Below are 18,517 nucleotides of genomic sequence, written 5' to 3'. Positions count from 1 at the left end.
GGTATGGTATGTATAACTTTTTTTTCTCTATTATCGTTTTATTTTTTTTTCTGTTGTCTTTTTATTTCTTTTTCTAAATCGGTGCAAATGTTCTAAGAAATGATGAATATGCAACTACGTGATGATATTAAGAATTACTGATTATATATGGAGAATGGAAAAAAAGAAAACTTACTGAGAAAAACAAAGATAATCAAGAGAGTGTGGTACATGCACAAAGACAGATCAATGGAATACAACTGAGAATCCAGAAATACGCCCATACATTTATGATCAACTGATTTTCAAGAAGATCATCCAGTGGGGAAAGAACAGTCTTTTTAATAAAGGTGCTGGATAGTCACATGAACAAGAATGAAACTGGACATTACCTCATGGAACATACAAAAATTAACTCAAATGGGTCAAAGACCTAAATATAAGAAGCAAAATATAGAACTCTTAGAAGGCAGCAAAGGCAAACATTTTCAGGACCTTGTATTAGGCAATGGATTCTTAGACTTTATTTCAAAAGCATGGACAACAGAAGAAAAAAATAGATAAATTGGATTTCATCAAAATTTAAAACTTTTGTGCATCAAAGGATATTATCAAGAAAGTACAGACAACAGAATGGGAGAAAATATTCATCTGATAATGGTTCAATGTCTAGAATATATTAAGCACTTCAATTCAACAACAAACAGTTCAATTTAAAAATGGGCAAGGGACTTGAATAAAGTTTTACTGAAAGAAGATACACATATGGCCAATAAGCACACAAAAAGTTGCTCAACATCATTAGCTATTAGAGAAATGCAAATCCAAACCACAATGAGATACCACCTCACACCCTCTAGAATGGCTGTTACTAAAAAAAAACAACAAAAAAACAGAAAATAACAAATAGGAATGAGGATACAAGAAATAGGTACCTTGGCACATTATTAGTGGGATGTAAAATGCACAGCTGCTGTGGAAAATAGTTTGGTGTTCCTCAAAAAGCTGAACATAGACCTGTCATATGACCTGGCAATCCCACCTCTACACATATATCCCAAGAATTGAAAACAGATACTCAGACAGATATTCGTACATCAATATTCACAGCAACATTATTCATAATAGCCAAAAGATGGAGGCAAACCAGTTTCCATCAACAGATGAATGGATAAATAAAATGTGATATATCCATACAATGGTACATTCTTTAGCCTCAAAGAGGAATGACATTCTGATGTGAGACATTACATGGATGAACCCTGAAGATATCATGTTGCATGAAATAAGCCTGACTGACACAAAGGGGCAGATATTATATGATTCCACTTGTATGAAGTAGCTAAAATATACAAACGCATCGACAGAGAGAGCAGAGCACAAGTGACCAGGGGGTTGAAGGGGAATGAAGGGTTAATGCTTAATAGAAACAGGGTTTCTCTTTGGAGTGTTGATAACGTCTGGTAATGGATGGTAGTGAAAGTAGCACAACATTGTGAAAGTGATTAATTCCAGCAATTGTATGCTTGGGAGCAGTTGAGATGGGAAAATTCATGTTGTATGTTTCCACAATTAAAAATAAAGAGAGGGCGGTACCACGGTGGCTCAGCAGGCAGAATTCTTGCCTGCCATGCCAGAGACCCAGGTTTGATTCCCAGTGCTTGCCCATACAAAGAAAAAAAAGAGAGAGAGAGAGACAATTACAGTTAAATGCAATATATGATCCCGGAGTAGATCAAATAATGGGGGAGAAAATACCCAAAAGGACATCATTGGGACATATGAAAAAACTAGAATATAGACTGTCATCTTTATATCAATGTTAAATTTCACAAACTTTCTAACTGTACTTAAGTTACAGTTGAGTACATTTACATTTAGTGGATATTTTTGTTCTTGGGAAAATGGACATGCAAGTATTAAGTGTTCAAGAAGCATTATGTATGTAAATTACTGTCAAATGTTTAAAAAATAAGTAGGCAGGTAGGTAGGCAGGAAGGTAGACAGAGGGACGGATGGATAGATAGAATGATATGGCAAATGTGGTGGGGGTGTGCTGGAGTTCTCTCTATTGTTTTTGTATTATTTTTGCAACTGTCTTATAAGCTTGAAATTACTTCCAGATAAAATTTAAAATATAATATATGAGCTATCAAGTTCAAAAGCTACAAAAAGACATGGAAGAAAATACATATTGCAAGGAATGACCCCAATCTGAAAGGCTGCATACTGTAGAAATCAAGCTACATGAAAAGGCAAAACTATACAGTACAAAGATCAGTATTTGCCTGGAATTTTGGGAGAAAGATGAATAGATGAATTATAGGGGAGTTTTGGAGTCCATAGAACTGTAAAACACAGTGAAATCCTGAATGTATGCTATGGATTTAGTTAATAATAATGTATTAATAGTGATTAATTAATGTGTAACATTTACACACAAAAGTGTTCATGGAGGGGTATATGGGAACTCTGAACCATCCGCTCAATTTTTCTGTAAACCTAAAAGTATTGTAAAAGTTAAGGTCTATTAAAAAGATAAAAATAAAACTTAAAAGTGACAGTATTAAATGCTGACAAAGATGTGGAAAAACTGGATCACTCACAGTAGTACAGCCATTCTGAAAAATAGTTCAGCAGTTTCGTGAAAAAAATAGACATGCAATTAATAAACCACTCACAATTGCACTCCTGGGATTTATCCCAAAGAAATGAAAACTTCTGTTCTCATAAAGTCCTGTACACGAATGTTTATAACAGCTTTATTTGCAACAGCTCCAGACGGGAAAACACTCAGATGTCTTTCAAAGGGTCAGCTGTTAAACAAATGGTGGGAATCCATACCATGGAATACTACACAGCAATAAAAATTAATGAACTATTGATATATGTAACAACTTGGATGAATCTCTAGAGAATTATGTTGACTGAGAAAAGCAAATTCTAAAAGGTTACATACAGTATGATTCCATTTATATCACATTTTGAAACTTCAAAATTATAGAGATGGAGAACAGATCAGTGTTTGCCAAGTGTCAAGAGTGGGTAGGGGTGGGAAGGTAGCTAGAAAAGGGCAACAAGAGGGATCCCTGTGGTGATGGAAATGATGTATCTTAACTGTAGCAATGTCACTATTCTGGTTGTGATATTGTACTCCAGTTTTGCAAGAGGTATCATTGTGGCAAACTGGGTAAGTGGAACAGGGATCTCACTGTTTTTTTTCTTACAACAGTGAGTGAATCTATAATTATCTCAAAATAGAAAGTGCAATAAAAAATAGAGCAAAAACAATTTTCAGGAAAAAGAAATCACAAATATGAATCCAAGAAACCAGAGGACTTCTGCATTAAATTCCCAGTATAACTTTAAAGTTTTTCAGTTAGACATTAAAGTACCCAGACACTAGAAAAACTTTAGAATAAAATCCCAAGGCTTAGTTATATGTCTCTGTGTGTGGGTTTTTTGTTTGGTTGTTTTTTGGACCAGGCTATTCTCATCAATCACTAAAGTCCTTGGAACAGCAAAGAGGTAGATATGATTTCATAGCCATAAGGTACTGACAGGTCACATTACTCTATACTGTGTAACAGAATGCAAAGTGATAAACAGTCTGTTCATTTTATAGGAAGTGAAAACTACCACTGATTATCTTTAATGGAGGTCCACAATAGACCTGGCAGTTAGGGTTAGTCCTTACTTAACTCTTCTCAGTTTTGTCATGATGGGATAATAAAGCACAAGCTGCCTAGGCAAAAACACTGAGGGATTTTACACAAAAGTGAGGAAAGGATGATCTGTACTCAAAGGAAAGAAGTATGGCTGAAGGAAAACACAGTAAAAGTCTGTCTTCAGAAGTCACTTAGTCTTGCCTTCCAAAGAGAGTTCTGCCACCTAAAGGAGAACTCATGTGGGTTCTCAGAGGGTCACAAAAGAAATTTGGTACTGAACTGAATGCTCAGGTCCAGAAGGAACAGTGAAGAAGTAGCATATGTTGCTAATTATTGAGAAGGAAAACAGTAAGTTTTTCGAGGGCGGCAAAGTTTGGTTAGAAATTCCCTTCCTGCTAACATTTTCTAACATAAAGGTTTAAGCCAAGAGCAAGTCATAATGGCAGGCCCAGAGTGTGAAAAAAACATGGCCAGGTTCTCATCAAATATTTTCAGAAAAATTCTCATTTAAACCTCATTTACTATCTATACATACTCTACAATTTGTAATTCACAAACATTGTAAATTAAAGAAATACAAGTAACAATGTTCCTCTTCATAGCTACCAATAAAAGCAAAAAATTCTAGTCCAAACTGGATTGAAGTGCACAGGAAAAGCCTTTCAACCAAAGAAAGGGCAGCCAGGTGAATGCTGGTGGACACAATGAAATCTTCATTGTCTTACATATAGCTTAACAAATCTTACCTCTCCACAATGTTTTTTGGCCAGTTCTTCTAGGCGGGATTTTAACAAATTAACACTTTCATTTGATAGACCTTTAGTGTTCTTTAATTCTATTTCAGGGACTCTGGAAAAGAAAAGAACAAAAAAGGGAGTCATTCCAGAAAGTACGGACTGTTCACATGAACATTTGCTAAATTCTGAACAATGGTCCTGGGAATTTCATATGCCCTCAGCAACACACTTCCCTTAATCTCAAAAGGGTTTTAACTATCTCCCAGCAATTCCAGTTGACATCCTTGGTGTGGCATCCTTGGCACTTTGTGGGCAGGAAGCGGGCTGGTGAAAAGCTGCAGTCTGGGCTCTCAGGTGGGTGACCTGGCTGTACAGGGTCTGACTTTGGTGTCTCCCAACTTCTCTTTTCTGAGACCAGCTTTATAATCTGATCAGAATCTCCCAAGTTCCCACCATCAGTTATCATTTTTTGCCTGTTTTGCCCTAGATCCCAAACTAGGTGTTTCTTCTCCTTTTTAAAAATATCATTCCAGCTCTGTACTCTCCTGTACGGTAATTCTTGATTCTGGCTTGCCCCCAATCTCAATGAACCCGGCTCTGAGCGCTCACTGGCAGAAGTCCAAGTGCTCTGCGCTCGTTCGTGTCCTCCAGCATAAAGCAGAAAGAGAAGTACTGGGCAAGAGGGTGCCATAGAGGCTAGTGTTCCCACAGCCTGACAGTCACCCTTCTATGATTGGAAACAAGGCGGAAATGCTCACTCTCATATATAAATCCATTGATAAAACAACACATAAATCTAGTCTTGCATACTGAGACTTCCGAGTTTGCCTAATCATGCACCTCTTCATCCCTAGAGAGCTTCTCTAAGAGTCAATGTTTTCTATTCAAGGAAAACTCAAGTTTCTTTTTATTCCCAACCAATAAATATCTAATAATAACTCACTGAGATTAAGTGACTTCATTTAATTTTACTGAAGTGTAGATGATTCAACACTTTCTTCCAAGTATTCCTGAGTAATGCATGGTACTTTAACAAAGCCTACTCATCTACTCTATGCATTCTCCCAGTACTTCAGTGTGATAAGTCACTGTGATCATTGTCTACTTGGATAGAGGGAACTCGGAGAGAAAGAAGCTTATATGAGAAAACAATAACAGAAATACCATACAGTCCTGAGTCCACGTACGGTCTCTCAATCAAAGACTATATGCAGAAAAAGAAAGTTTTCCTACATAATATCATTTCAAAAGGATCAGGACTATTCCCCCAACTCAAGTCTTCCATTATTATTTTTAAAAAATTGAACAAATATTATATAGCAATATGAACATAATGGTGAAAATTTTATCTACAATACTGAGTAATGAAAATTTTTTCTAATTTTCCAGTATTCTTGTCAAGTTCTTGCCATATTAATTCATAATTTTCACTCATTAATATTATCATTTTTAGTTTCTAACTTTTTACAAGTATTTCCATGTTGTTTTAAAGAATAATTCCATGATATTTTTACCAAGTGAAGACATCAAGATTTCCCGGGATGTTTCTCTAGAGCAGTGGGTCTCACCCAGGGACCACTGTGTCCCCAGGGGATATCTGGCACCGTCACAAGCTGGTGAGGAGGGTGCTCCTAGCATCTAGTGGGTAGAGGCCAGGGATGCTGCTAAACATCCCACAGTGCATGCCCCACAACAAAGAATTATCCAGCCCTAATGTCAACAGAGCCAAAGGTTGAGATACCCTGCCCTGGTGTCTGATATTAGCCCTCTCCCAATGTTTTACTTTCATAAATAATGCTACAATGAACATTTTAACATTTACATATCTAAGTTCTTCATTTCGATTTTTCCAGATGAAGAAACATTTTGAGTACTTGAGGTACTGTCTTGTTCTCTTTTCATAAATTTATTTACCCTTTAATTCATTAATTAGCTTTAAAAAATTTTTTTAAATTAATTTTAAATTAAAAAATATGACAACAAAGAAACACAAACATTCTTAATATATAATCATTCCGTTCTACATATATAATCAGTAATTCACAATATCATCACATAGTTGCATATTCATCATCATGATCATTTCTTAGAACATTTACATTAATTCAGAAAAAGAAATAAAATGAAAACAGAAAAAAAAATTATACATACCATACCCCTTACCCCTCCCTTTCATCGATCACTAGCATTTCAAACTAAATTTATTTTAACATTTGTTCCCCCTATTATTTATTTTTATTCCATATGTTCTACTCGTCTGTTGACAAGGTAAATAAAAGGAGCATCAGACACAAGGTTTTCACAATCATACAGTCACCTTGTGAAAGCTATATCATTATGCAATCATCCTCAAGAAACATGGCTACTGGAACACAGCTCTACATTTTCAGGCAGTTCCTTCCAGCCGCTCCATTACATCTTGAATAACAAGGTGAAATCAACTTAATGCATAAGAATAACCTCCAGCAGAGCCTCTAGACTCTGTTTGGAATCTCTCAGCCATTGACACTTTGTCTACATTCACTCTTCCCCCTTTTGGTCGAGAAGGTTTTCTCAATCCCTTGATGCTGAGTCCATTAATTAACTTTTGTATATCGATGATATATATTTTAGGTACAGTGTTGGAAGCAACAGAGGGGCTAATGCCTTCACGGAGCCCAGCCTTGACATATACGTATTTTCATATTCTCCATCACCTCTTAGGAAAACAAGTTCCATACATTCACTACCCACTAAGAACAATACTTCCTTTTATTTGTTAGTTTCCTACTAAAAAATACTCACTCGTACCCTGCAAACTAAGTCCAACCCATATAACATCATTCAGGCCAATCTACCATTTCACATGGAATGTCTGGGGAAAGATTACACAAATATAAATGATACCTTAAAAAAAAAGAACACAGGAGTCCCACCAGCTAATGCTTTGCTCTAACCAGTGATTCTCAACCAGAGGTGGGATCACCTCCAGGGGGAGTTTGGAAATAGGTGGGGTTTTTGTAGTTGGCTCAATTGAGTGGAGAACACTACTGGCATTAGTGGGGAGGGGCCAGGGATGCTAAACATCCTGCAGTGTGGGGGACAGCCCTGTGCAAGGAAACTAAGATATATAATTGCAAAAAAACCCTGTTCATTTCCAAGAGTGTCCCACTGAGACACACTGTGGCTCTTCCTCCTTTACTCTAGAAGTAAAGGTGTATTAGTCACAGAAGGCTACTCTGAATTTTAATGCTAATCAAACTTTAAAACGAAGTACACAAGAACTTTAATAGTTACCAAACCTTCATCCTTTCATTCTATACATTTCCTATTTTATGAAGAAATAGACAAACAAAAGCTAACATGTCAGAAGAGGAAGCAAACAATTAGTCATTGTACAAATAACAGTATCTGTAATGACTATTCTGCAATTATAAGCAGACTTAAAGTAAGAAAGGCTTCATGAAAATTTCTATTGTTGATGTAGTTTTGATGAAACAAGGGATAGGAAATAAAACTTTAAAGGGAATAGAGAAAGGAAGGAGAAAATGCCATCAACTTCACCCTATTTCTGGGCTGTTGAAACGAAAACTAAAATCATATCAAAGCTTTTACAAATGTACTCACACATCAGGATAGGTTGGTGGGCATTTAACCCTCAAATCCACTTTCACATACACTTCTTCACCAGTCAGACCTTGAGGGTGCAAAACTAAATTGATTTCAGGGGGCTTTCTGACCTAAAAGAGAAAAAGAAAATCACTTTTGTTTTTCCTAGGGAGTCAATCAGTAAGGATTAGGATGATAATCATCAAAAGTTCTATTTTATAAACATTATATGTAATTATATTCTATGTAGGGGTTTGGTCATATTTTCTTAAAGCATGGTTTAAAGACAAAACCTGTACTAGAGAGGATGCGTCACTGAGTACTGATTATGTGTCAGGCACTGTCCTATACTACGAGAATGGGGAAAATTGAGAAGACATGGTCCCAACTAGCTGATATGAACTTAGAAGACAAATCCATAATTTGAAATAGTGATGACTGGTGTAAAGAAAATAAAGCAAGATAATGGGACACTGTAAGGGAGGAGAAGATATTTTAGAAAGTGCATCAGGGAAAGTGCATAAAAAAAACTTGGGAAGCTGAGGGAAAAAGCATGTACCGAACACTTACATGGTCCAGGCACTTTACCAATTTGGCAAGGTAGATGTTATCCAGATTTTACAGATAAAGCAGCTCAGGTCCAAACAGTTAAACCTTTTTGCCCATGGACAGAGAGCAGACAGAGGTCAATTTTTTTTTCTCTTAAACTTCTGTTGTTTTCATAGGTCACTCTGCCTAACATAAAATGCCTACTGAGAGATAGCACATTTGTTGTGACCGAGCTTTGACTTTGTCTCTGAATGTCCAGGCAGCCAAAGCAAAAAGAGAAAACGATATAGTAAGAACAGAGAAAGCACAGAAATTCCTTTAGGAGTAACAATGTACTTATCAGCACTAAATTCTAACAGAAATTTATAACATGGCACCTTATATATGTGGTACCCTGAATTGCATAATTAACAATGTTCTCATCAACTAAATATATAAAACATATAAAATCAGATTTTATATGAGTATTTGATATAAGCTGTGGGTACTCTAGTAATGCACAATTCTGTGAATGTGGTTCTGGGGAGGTTTAAACACTGTGTGACCCAAGAGGCCTTCATACACCCATTCAGCCAGGATGGATCATTCCCCCACACTTATGGAACGCCGACACTGTGTCAGAAATTATGCTTGGTACAAAGAGCAGAGACAAGCCAGAGGTAGAGCATCCCAGACAAGGGAAAGGGAAAGAGCCTCAAAAGTGAGTAAGTGTGGTAGTTAGATTCAGTTGTCAACTTGGTCAGGTGAAAGCACCTAGTTCTGTTGCTGTGGACATGAGCCAATGGTAGGTGAATCTCATCTGTTGCTAATTACATCCGCAGTCGGCTAGGAGGCGTGTCTGCTGCAATGAGTGACGTTTAACTTAATTGGCTTGTGCTTAAATGAGAGAATGCAATGTAGCACAGTCTAGCAGCTTGGCATTCCTCATCTCAGCACTTGCAGCTCAGCCCGGGCCCTTGGAGGTGGAGAAAGAAATCACCCCGGGGAAAGTTGTTGGAACCCAGGGGCCTGGAGAGAAGACCAGCAGAGACCATCCTGTGCCTGCCACATAAGAAAGAACCTCAGTGGAAAGTTAGCTGCCTTTCCTCTGAAGAACCAACAAAATAAATCCCCTTTTATTAAAAGCCAATCCGTCTCTGGTGTGTTGCATTCCGGCAGCTAGCAAACTAGAACAGTAAGTGATCTGTGTATTCCAAACCAAAGGCCAGCATGTCTGGAATATAGAGGGATACAGGGAAGGCCAGGTAAATTAGGCATGATAGGGTACAGCTGGTTTAGAGCCAGGTAAGATACATAAGATTTTATACTATTTGGGAGGTCATGGCAGGATTTTAAGATGGGAAAGAAAGAATCTAATATATATATTTAAAGATCATTTTAAAGATAGAATCTAATATATATTTTTAAAGATCATTTTGGCAGCTGAGTAAAGACTGTATGGAGAAAAGCAAGAGCAGAAGTTAAAAGCTATTATAAAAAAATAAACTATACTGATGGCAACAGAGAGAGAGAGAAGAAGATGGATTTGAGGTATATTTTGGAGGCCGAATTGGCAGGCTTACCAATAGATTAGATGCAGGCAATGAAAAAGAGAAGAATCAAGGATGATTCAGATTTCTGGCTCGAACATGTGATGTAAACTGATGACAATTACCAGATGGGAGAAGGTCAGGAGAGAAAAATTTTTGAGGGAAAACCAAGAGTTCAGCTTTTGTCATCCTGAGTTTGCAATATCTGAGAGTCATCCAAGTGGAAACATCAAGTAGGTAGTTGAAATGTGAGTCTAAGATGCTTGAGATGAAGACAAAAAGCTGGGAGTTGCTGGCAGAGGAATTATATAAGAAGATAAGAAAGGGGACAGGAATGAACCCCGGGATGCTCTAATATTTAGAGGCTGGGCAGAGGAGGAAAAGCTGGCAAAGAGAGCTGGCCATGAAAGAGGAGAACACAAGGAAAGTGTCTTGTCACAGATGTTCCCCGGGGCTGAATAGGATGAGGGGAGAAGGCATCTATTGGTTGGGGCAAGGAGTGACCCGAAAACAGTGGGCACTGAATGCAGATCCGAGTGTGCTGAGGAGTGAACATTAGGTGAGGAAGGGGAGATAACGAGTCTAGCCACTCCTAGAAAGTTTGGGTTTGGGTATTAAGGGGATCATAGAAAAGCGACCTAGATGGAGAGGGATGTGAAATCAAGGGAGAAATGTGTTTTGCTCTATTTTTAAAAGAGGGAGACACTAGGTAGGGCCTGTGAGGATGTTGATGGGAATGTTGGAGAAGAGCAGGAAAGATTCAAGCTTAAGATCAGAGGGCGGAAGGCAATGGATCCTGGGCACGAGAGAGATGGACTGGATCTGATAGGAAGAGGAGCCCTTCTTCCAGAATAATTGTGAGTTAGTTTATAAGAGTGGCCCCAGTTTTATCGCTGTATTTCCTTACTATAATTGTATTTATGAATTTGTGTACTCTCAAGAATGTGTAAAAACATGCTTTCTGAAAGAGGTAATGAAACAAAACAGATGTTTTAGCTGGATACCAAACTCTTCTGCAGCTAGTGGTCACTGGATTAATTTCTAGCCAGTAAGATGTAAGAAGAACCATGTGTTAGTTAGATTCAGTTGTCAACTTGGCCAGGTGAAGGTGCCTACTTATACTGCTGCAGACATGAACCAATGGTACGTGAACCTCATCTGTTGCTGATTACACCTGCAGGCGGCTAGGAGGTGTGCCTGCTACAATGAATGATGCTTGATTTAATTGGCTGGTGCTTAAATGAGAGAGCTCAACATAGCACAGCAAAAAAGAAGCTCAGCATACCTCATCTCAGCACAAGCAGCTCAGCCCAGGCCTTTGGAGATACTGAAAGGAATCACCTCAGGGAAAATTGTTGGAACACAGAGGCCTGGAGAGAAGGCCAGTAGAGATCACCCTGAGCCTTCCCACATAAGAAAGAACCTCAGTGGAAAGTTAGCTGCCTTTCCTCTGAAGAACTAACAAAATAAATCCCCTTTTATTAAAAGCCAATCTGTCTCTGGTGTGTTGCATTCCCGCAGCTAGCAAACTAGAACAAACCATCAAACATAATCTCCAGAAAGTGACCTTAAAGAAAAGGGATGCAATTTCTTCATCTCTTTTTCTTCCAGCCGGCTGCATCCAGAGCGCAGATCTCTTAACTGAGTTCAGATAGCCATTTTGGACTATGAGGGGCAAACCAAGGATGGTGGAAGAGCAAGACAAAAGAAGCCCTGGACTGCAGACTTTTACATGAGAAAAAAGAAACTTTGTTGTTTTTTTTATTTTGTCACATGCAGCCAAGCATAATCGTAACCAATAAACAAAAAAGAAAAATCAGGAAATAGTGCTTTCCAAGATAACAACACTTGCCAGGTCTTTTTCAAGCTAACTGAGGCTCTGCAACCTGTGAAGAGACTTGTATGTAAGACATATTTAGGATACTATCATGGGCTAATTTTATGGCATTCAAGAACTCCTCTTGGAGCGAAAACAGGATTGATTAAAAACAGTGTAACCACCAGACACTGGGTGGGTTAGGGTCTCCATGAATATAAACGGTCATTAGGATTCAGTGTTGATAAAAATCTTTGACATGACTCGAACAAGGAAGTAACGAACTCCTGGAATATTTTCAGACAAACACAAAGTAAAGAGTAACTGAGTTTTTTTGAGTGGCACCAAAGGAGAGGAAAATACAATGCAAAGTTTATTGGCTACAAAATATATGAAGTTCTGAATGAGAAACAAAGTATCTACTTTGAAGAATGGAAATGCAAGTGACATGAAAACAACACGAGAGAGGCCATATATTGCTACAATAAGATACAAATTAAATTTGCATCCAATAGGATCATAAAGACGATACTCTTCTGAACTGTTACCAAAGACCCAAACAAATCTCAAACACCTAAAAGCAAAAGAGTTACAGAAACTCAGCCCTAAAACATGAGCGATAATGCTCATTTGGAGCTCATAAAACAACAACAACAACATCAGCTCTTCCAGAAACAAAAGTAGTCAAAGATTTTAAAACACCCCAAGGATGAGCAACATTGAATTTGGAGACCCTTCTCGGCTCAATGGACACCTAGCCAAGGAGCCCCTGGCCAATGCTGCCAGAAATCCCTACTGCTCAGTCAAGTAGGTGCTTTTCTCAGGCACACCCTATTACTTAGGTCCAACAAAGCAATGCATCTGATTGTGTTTACAGAACTGGAGTGAAGGGCAAGACTAAAAACTAAAGATTTTATCATGCACTGCAAATCTGAAGTATTAAGGTCAATGACAGCATGCGATCAAACTTCACTGATTTACAAGAAAAGAGCAAAATGAGGATGAGATTGGGGAAGTTAACTGAAAATGAGACAATTTAAATCACTCTCAGATGTTTGGTTACCTAGGATTCTGCTAATCTAGCCCCTTTGAATTTTGATGGCAAGACTTTGCTTAGGATTGTATAATGATATAGCTTTTACAATGTGACTGTGTGATTGTGAAAACCTTGCGTCTGATGCTTCTTTTATCTACCTTGCCAACAGATGAGTAGAACATATGGAATAAAAATAAATAATAGGGGGAACAAATGTTAAAATAAATTTAGTTTGAAATGCTGGTGATGGATGAAAGGGAGGGGTAAGGGGTATGGTATGTATAACTTTTTTTTTTCCTATTTTCATTTTATTTCTTTTTCTGAATAGATGCAAATGTTCCAAGAAATGATCATGATGATGAATATGCAACTATGTGATGATATTGTGAATTATTGATTATATATGTAGAACGGAATGATCAAAATAAGAATGTTTGCGTTTGGTGTTTTTTTGTATTTTAAAAAACAAATTTAAAAATAAATAAAGAAATAAATAAAAAAGACTTTGCTTAGCATGGCTTCATATTTTTCACCTGCTTTGGATCCCTATATACTGTAACATGGGAGAGAAACTAGTCAACGTGAAAATATAAAAATGTAGAAATAAAGTAACATGCAAGCCAGAATCTGGGCAGACCTTTGGTTTTCTTAAATCTGTGAAGATGTACGAAATAAAAATGTTGATAATAAAAAGCTCAGAACATGGAAATTAGATACCATCCCTCTAGATTTTGTTAAATGCTTAAAAAATGTCAAATTTCCCCTATACTTTTTTCTAAAAATGAATATTTTCTGTAACTAACCTTGTAAAAACCACCGAGTTCATTCATCTTTTGGCCAAGTATTTGCTTTCTCTCAATCTAAGAAGTGCGAGATTGTTAAAAGTTTAATAACCCACAGCTCCACTATAAATAAGCATTAAAATATTCAGAAGTAAATACCAATCTTCCTCAGATTATATACATGCAATGCTATTCCAATAAATATGTTGGCAGGATTTCTGAACCAGGCAAACTGACTCTAAAGTTCATATGAAAAAACTGATGTAAAACTAGTTAGGAAAATTCTATAAAGTAAAATGCAACCACATTGAATATTAAGCTTCGGGATAAAACTATAATAACTAAAGCAGTGCGGTTGTATTGCTTAAACAGATTGATGGAATAGAGAGTCCAAATAAAGACCCCAAACATACGGAAATTATTTCATTCAATAAAAATGTTTGAGAGCTTGTTGTGAGGCACAGGGTATGTAGGGGTGAACAAATACACAGATTCTATCCTCATGAAGCTACCAGTATCATGTAATGTAAAGGTAGAATTTCAAATCAGTAGTGCAAAAAATTAAAAAACTCATTCATTGTGTTTGTCTAACTGGTTAGCTATGCGGGCAGGGAGAGGATGGGGATGGCTATATTAATACTAGTCTATTACTATCTTTATCTGGTAGAAGTTTAAAAACAAAGTCATGAAAGAATTCAAAGAACATCTAGGAGAATTCATTTTTTGGAAACACTAGAGTAAGGACATCTTTTCCAGGAAGGGGGGAAAGAGAACAAACCCAACCACAGAGACCATAAAACAAAAAGGAGGTATTTTGATGATACATACATGTTTAAGAGAAAAGATAATACAGTGGAAAAATAGTCAAAGAACACGAACACACAGTTCACAGAAAAAGAAAAATCCATGGCTTACATACAAAGGTAGTTTATATAATTTATAACTGAAGAAATAAACATTAAAATGAAATATATTTCATCTGCCTGCTGCAGGTAGATGAAAAAAATCTGAGGTATACAATGTTGGCAGATTTGGGAAAACAAGCACCCTTGTTTTCATACACTATAGAAGCAAGCTTTTTGGAGGGAAATTTGCAATAGCCATCAAATTACAAATGAACAGGCCCTTTGCTGATATGAAAAGCTAGCCAAGCTAATTAAGTTACTAATAAATTTGTAACTATATGGTAAATCATATTGTCAACAGTGGTATCTGAATTTTTTCAGTTCTTAAAATAATATTTAGTGTGTACTTTGAGCATGCTCAGTTATTTATAAATTATATACACGTGCTTCTAAACTGAAATCTACATTTATAACATACCCCCCACAAAAGAAGTTAAAAAAAACTAACCTGAAATGATCTATTGCAAATTTGGCCTGAATCAACATGAGGCTATTTGTAGCTTTTTTTTATCCTTCTCTCGTTTGAATATGTGAATATTCATTCATTTTGCTATTGTCACTGATTATGGATGCTGCCCCAAGCCCCACAGGAGGTATTAGGGAATGTTTACATGAACACATCTGAACATGAACACTTTAATTGTGAAATCGATAAGGCCTCAAGGAGAAGGGATTGCGGACCTATATAAGCTTATCCTGAGGGCTGGCAAATAGCAGGTGATAATAAGTATCTACTGAATGACTAAACTCTGATTATGACTTTATGACCATCAATTATTTGCCCGTGTAGTCTTCTACAAGTGTCCAGGGGCATTTGTTCTGTGCCCCATGGGCCACAGACAGCTTGTTTGAATTCTTCTACCTACCCACTATAGCTTTTGTCCTGTTTTGTTAGCTTCCTGAATTCTTCTGCCTGTTCACTACAGTTTTTGCTTTGTCCGCTTCCTATCCTGTTAAAAAGGCCAGCAGCTGTAAATTGTTGGAACTGTCAGTATCCCTACTTTGAACAATTCTTTTTCCTCTCCCTTTTCTTGCTGCCTTAGAACCAGATAATCATGTTTGTATAAATAAATTGGCTCTGAATGAACTCTTAGGAGCTCTGCATTGAGCAGTGGTTTGCACTTTCTGACACGTATTTTGGCTGTTAATGGGCCTACTTCCTCATTCTCAATAATGTTTTGGAATAGAGAAGTTGCCAGATCACTAGAAAGTTATAGGGGAATATTTACATTCTTGCTATTTCAGGTTAAAAATCTCACTTGAAATTAAGCCCTGGAAAAGTAAGCTCCCTCGGGAAAGAGGTTTTGTCTGTGTTTTCCATTGCTATATTCTCAATGCCTAGAACAATAAATATTTAATGAATGAACGAAAAAATGCATTGGGTGAGCTACCCTGACAACTCAGATCTGTTTCTGGAGGAAAGCCTGGACATGCAGAAGAGGCAGATGCTGTGGAGGGACAGAATTAAAGACAGACAAAGGAAAGTACTTGTCAGGTTGTTCAGATCTCACTCAGAAGAACAACTTGACAGTACTATGACAAAAATAATATCAGAGACATACTCATTTAGTGGATGAACTCTTTCAGGTGAAATGGGATGGAGGTGTATTGGTGGTTTGTAATGTGCCTTAACTTACTTCCAGGCAAAAAACAAAACAGTATTTTAAATCAAATGCCTTCTAAAAATGCCTAGATTCGGCACACTCTTCTCTATTACAGCTAAGATGAACGTTATCTCTCAATTAAGCCCCCTTAGAGGAAGTTCCTCCATACCGAAAATGCAGTAAGGATTTCTAGGGAGAAAAGTGGGGATGATTTGGTTTATAGTTTTGAACATAAGGAAGGGCGGGACCTTGAAAGGGATTCTGACTGAAGGCATCCGTCGCCCCCAAAGCGCCCCCAGAATAAAGTTCTATACAAATCAGGGTATAAGTCATAGGCTTTTCAGCAGGGATAAGAAGCACTGCCAGGTGAGAGGAGTCGACTTGGGGGGAAAGGCATTAAGAGAATTCTACCCAGATGGGGGTTCAGGTGATCCGCCAGGCGGCTGCGGGTGCAAGGGCAAAAAGGGAGTGAGGGTGGAACCTGGAGGAATGGGAGGGCTGCAGGGCCCTAAGGGTCGGCCCAATTTGGGAGCTTCTCGTCTCGGGCCTAGGCCCGGGGAAGGCCGGCCGGACGACCCACGTTCCTACCCGTCCGCACGCGTCAGGCCGCAGGTCCTGGAAGTCGGCGCCGTAGATGGCCTCCAGCGCCTGCAGCTCGTGGTCCTGCCGCTGTGGGTAGCTTTCCGGCGGCTCGTCGCGGCCGCGTCCAGGGGCCCCGCGGCCCCCAGCCATGGCAGCGCGGTGGCCGAGGGAGGGAGGCCGGGAGGCGGCAGTGGGTCCCTTACGGTGCGGGACCGGGGCTCAGTGCGCGGGGGTAGGCTCTGTGCTCCAGCAGGGCCCGGAGCAGGGGTGGGCTCGGGGACCCGGTTCCGCGTCGTGGCGGGACTCAGTGCGGGGGCGGGCTCCGGGACCCGGCTCCGTGTCGGGGGCGGGCTCGGGGCGGGGCTCGGTGTCTGGTTGGGCTCGGGGGCGGGGCTCGGTGTCTGGTTGGGCTCGGGGGCGGGGCTCGGTGCCTGGTTGGGCTCGGGGGCGGGGCTCGGTGTCTGGTTGGGCTCGGGGGCGGGGCTCGGTGTCTGGTTGGGCTCGGGGCGGGGCTCGGTGCCTGGTTGGGCTCGGGGCGGGGCTCCGTACCGGGTTAGACTCGTGGGCGGGGCGGAGCTCTGCGCGTCCGCCTACTGGAGGAACCCGAAGCAGGGAGGAAAGCAGAGGGGGTTTTGGTCACAAGAGTAAAGGAACCTGCAGGAACGTGAGAAATCAAATCACGCAGAATCAGATGACGATGTCAAATTGAGTGGTTTCCACCAAATAAGACTGTTTAACAAAAGAAGTGTCTGTTGAAACTCCTCCTGTCTGGCGTGGAGAGAGAGAGAGGACGCTTTTTAAGGGAGGGAAACTTTGACGTGTTCTCGTCACGTATAATCTCCTTGAACTTTCCCAAAACAAGTGTACCAGGAGTGAAAATCATGAGCACTACTCCCTTTCCCCCAATTAAGTATCCCAAACTCATCCCCTTAATCACAGATACAATATCCCCCAGCATGTCCTCTGCCCCTACATGACCATCTGTAAGGATCTCTGGTTCCACCTTGCAATTTCAACTGAAAAATGTCTTTCCACTCAGGTATCCAGGAAGAGAATTATTCTCCTTGCCCAAATTCTTGCCTAAATTCATTTAATGTGATTTTAGGGGGTCTTTCTGTATTATCTTGCCCCCAAATTTAATTTTTCTTATTTATAAAATACTCTCCAGTGTCACTGCGATTCATTTTCTTTTTTTCTTTATTCTTTTCTTAATTTTTATTAATAAAGCCAATCAACATATAATATGAACATTCTTTTTTCATCACATAGTTGTATATTCATCATCATAATCATTTCTTAGAACATTTGCATCACTTCAGAAAAAGAAAACAGAAAAAAATTCATACATACTATACCCCTTACCCCTCCCTTTCGCTGATCACTAGCATTTCAATCTACTAAATTTATTTTAACATTTGTTCCCCCTATTATTTATTTATTTTTAATCTGTATATTTTACTCATCTGTCCATAAGGTAGATAAAAGAAGCATCAGACACAAGGTTTTCACAATCACACAGTCACGCTGTAAAAGCTATATCATTATACAATCATCTTCAAGAAACATGGCTACTGGAACACAGCTCTACATTTTCAGACAGTTCCTTCTAGCCTCTCTGTAATGCCTTAACTAAAAAGGTATCTGTTTAATGTGTAAGAATGACCTCCAGGATAACCTCTCGACTCTGTTTGGAATCTCTCAGCCATTGACACTTTATTTTGTCTCATTTCTCTCTTTCCCCT

The 18,517-nt window shown here is 38.9% G+C and overlaps 1 protein-coding gene across 1 annotated transcript in view; it reads right to left on the bottom strand.

Annotated features, from left to right (window-relative positions):
- Nucleotides 1-16,925, bottom strand: part of EIF2AK4 (eukaryotic translation initiation factor 2 alpha kinase 4) — a 120,787-nt gene extending 103,862 nt beyond the window's left edge. Inside the window, exons 1-3 of the mRNA XM_077127431.1 lie at nt 16,782-16,925; nt 7,991-8,103; nt 4,394-4,496 (exon numbers count right to left, since the gene is read on the bottom strand). Coding sequence (XP_076983546.1) covers nt 4,394-4,496; nt 7,991-8,103; nt 16,782-16,925 — 360 coding nt within the window. The remainder of the gene's footprint in view (nt 1-4,393; nt 4,497-7,990; nt 8,104-16,781) is intronic.
- Between the last annotated feature and the right edge of the window lie 1,592 nt (nt 16,926-18,517).

The sequence above is a fragment of the Tamandua tetradactyla genome, chromosome 14 (genome assembly GCF_023851605.1).
Source record: "Tamandua tetradactyla isolate mTamTet1 chromosome 14, mTamTet1.pri, whole genome shotgun sequence".
NCBI lineage: Eukaryota > Metazoa > Chordata > Mammalia > Pilosa > Myrmecophagidae > Tamandua > Tamandua tetradactyla.
The sequence above is the reverse complement of the archived record's forward strand: the minus strand, read 5'-3'. Positions and strand labels throughout refer to the sequence as shown.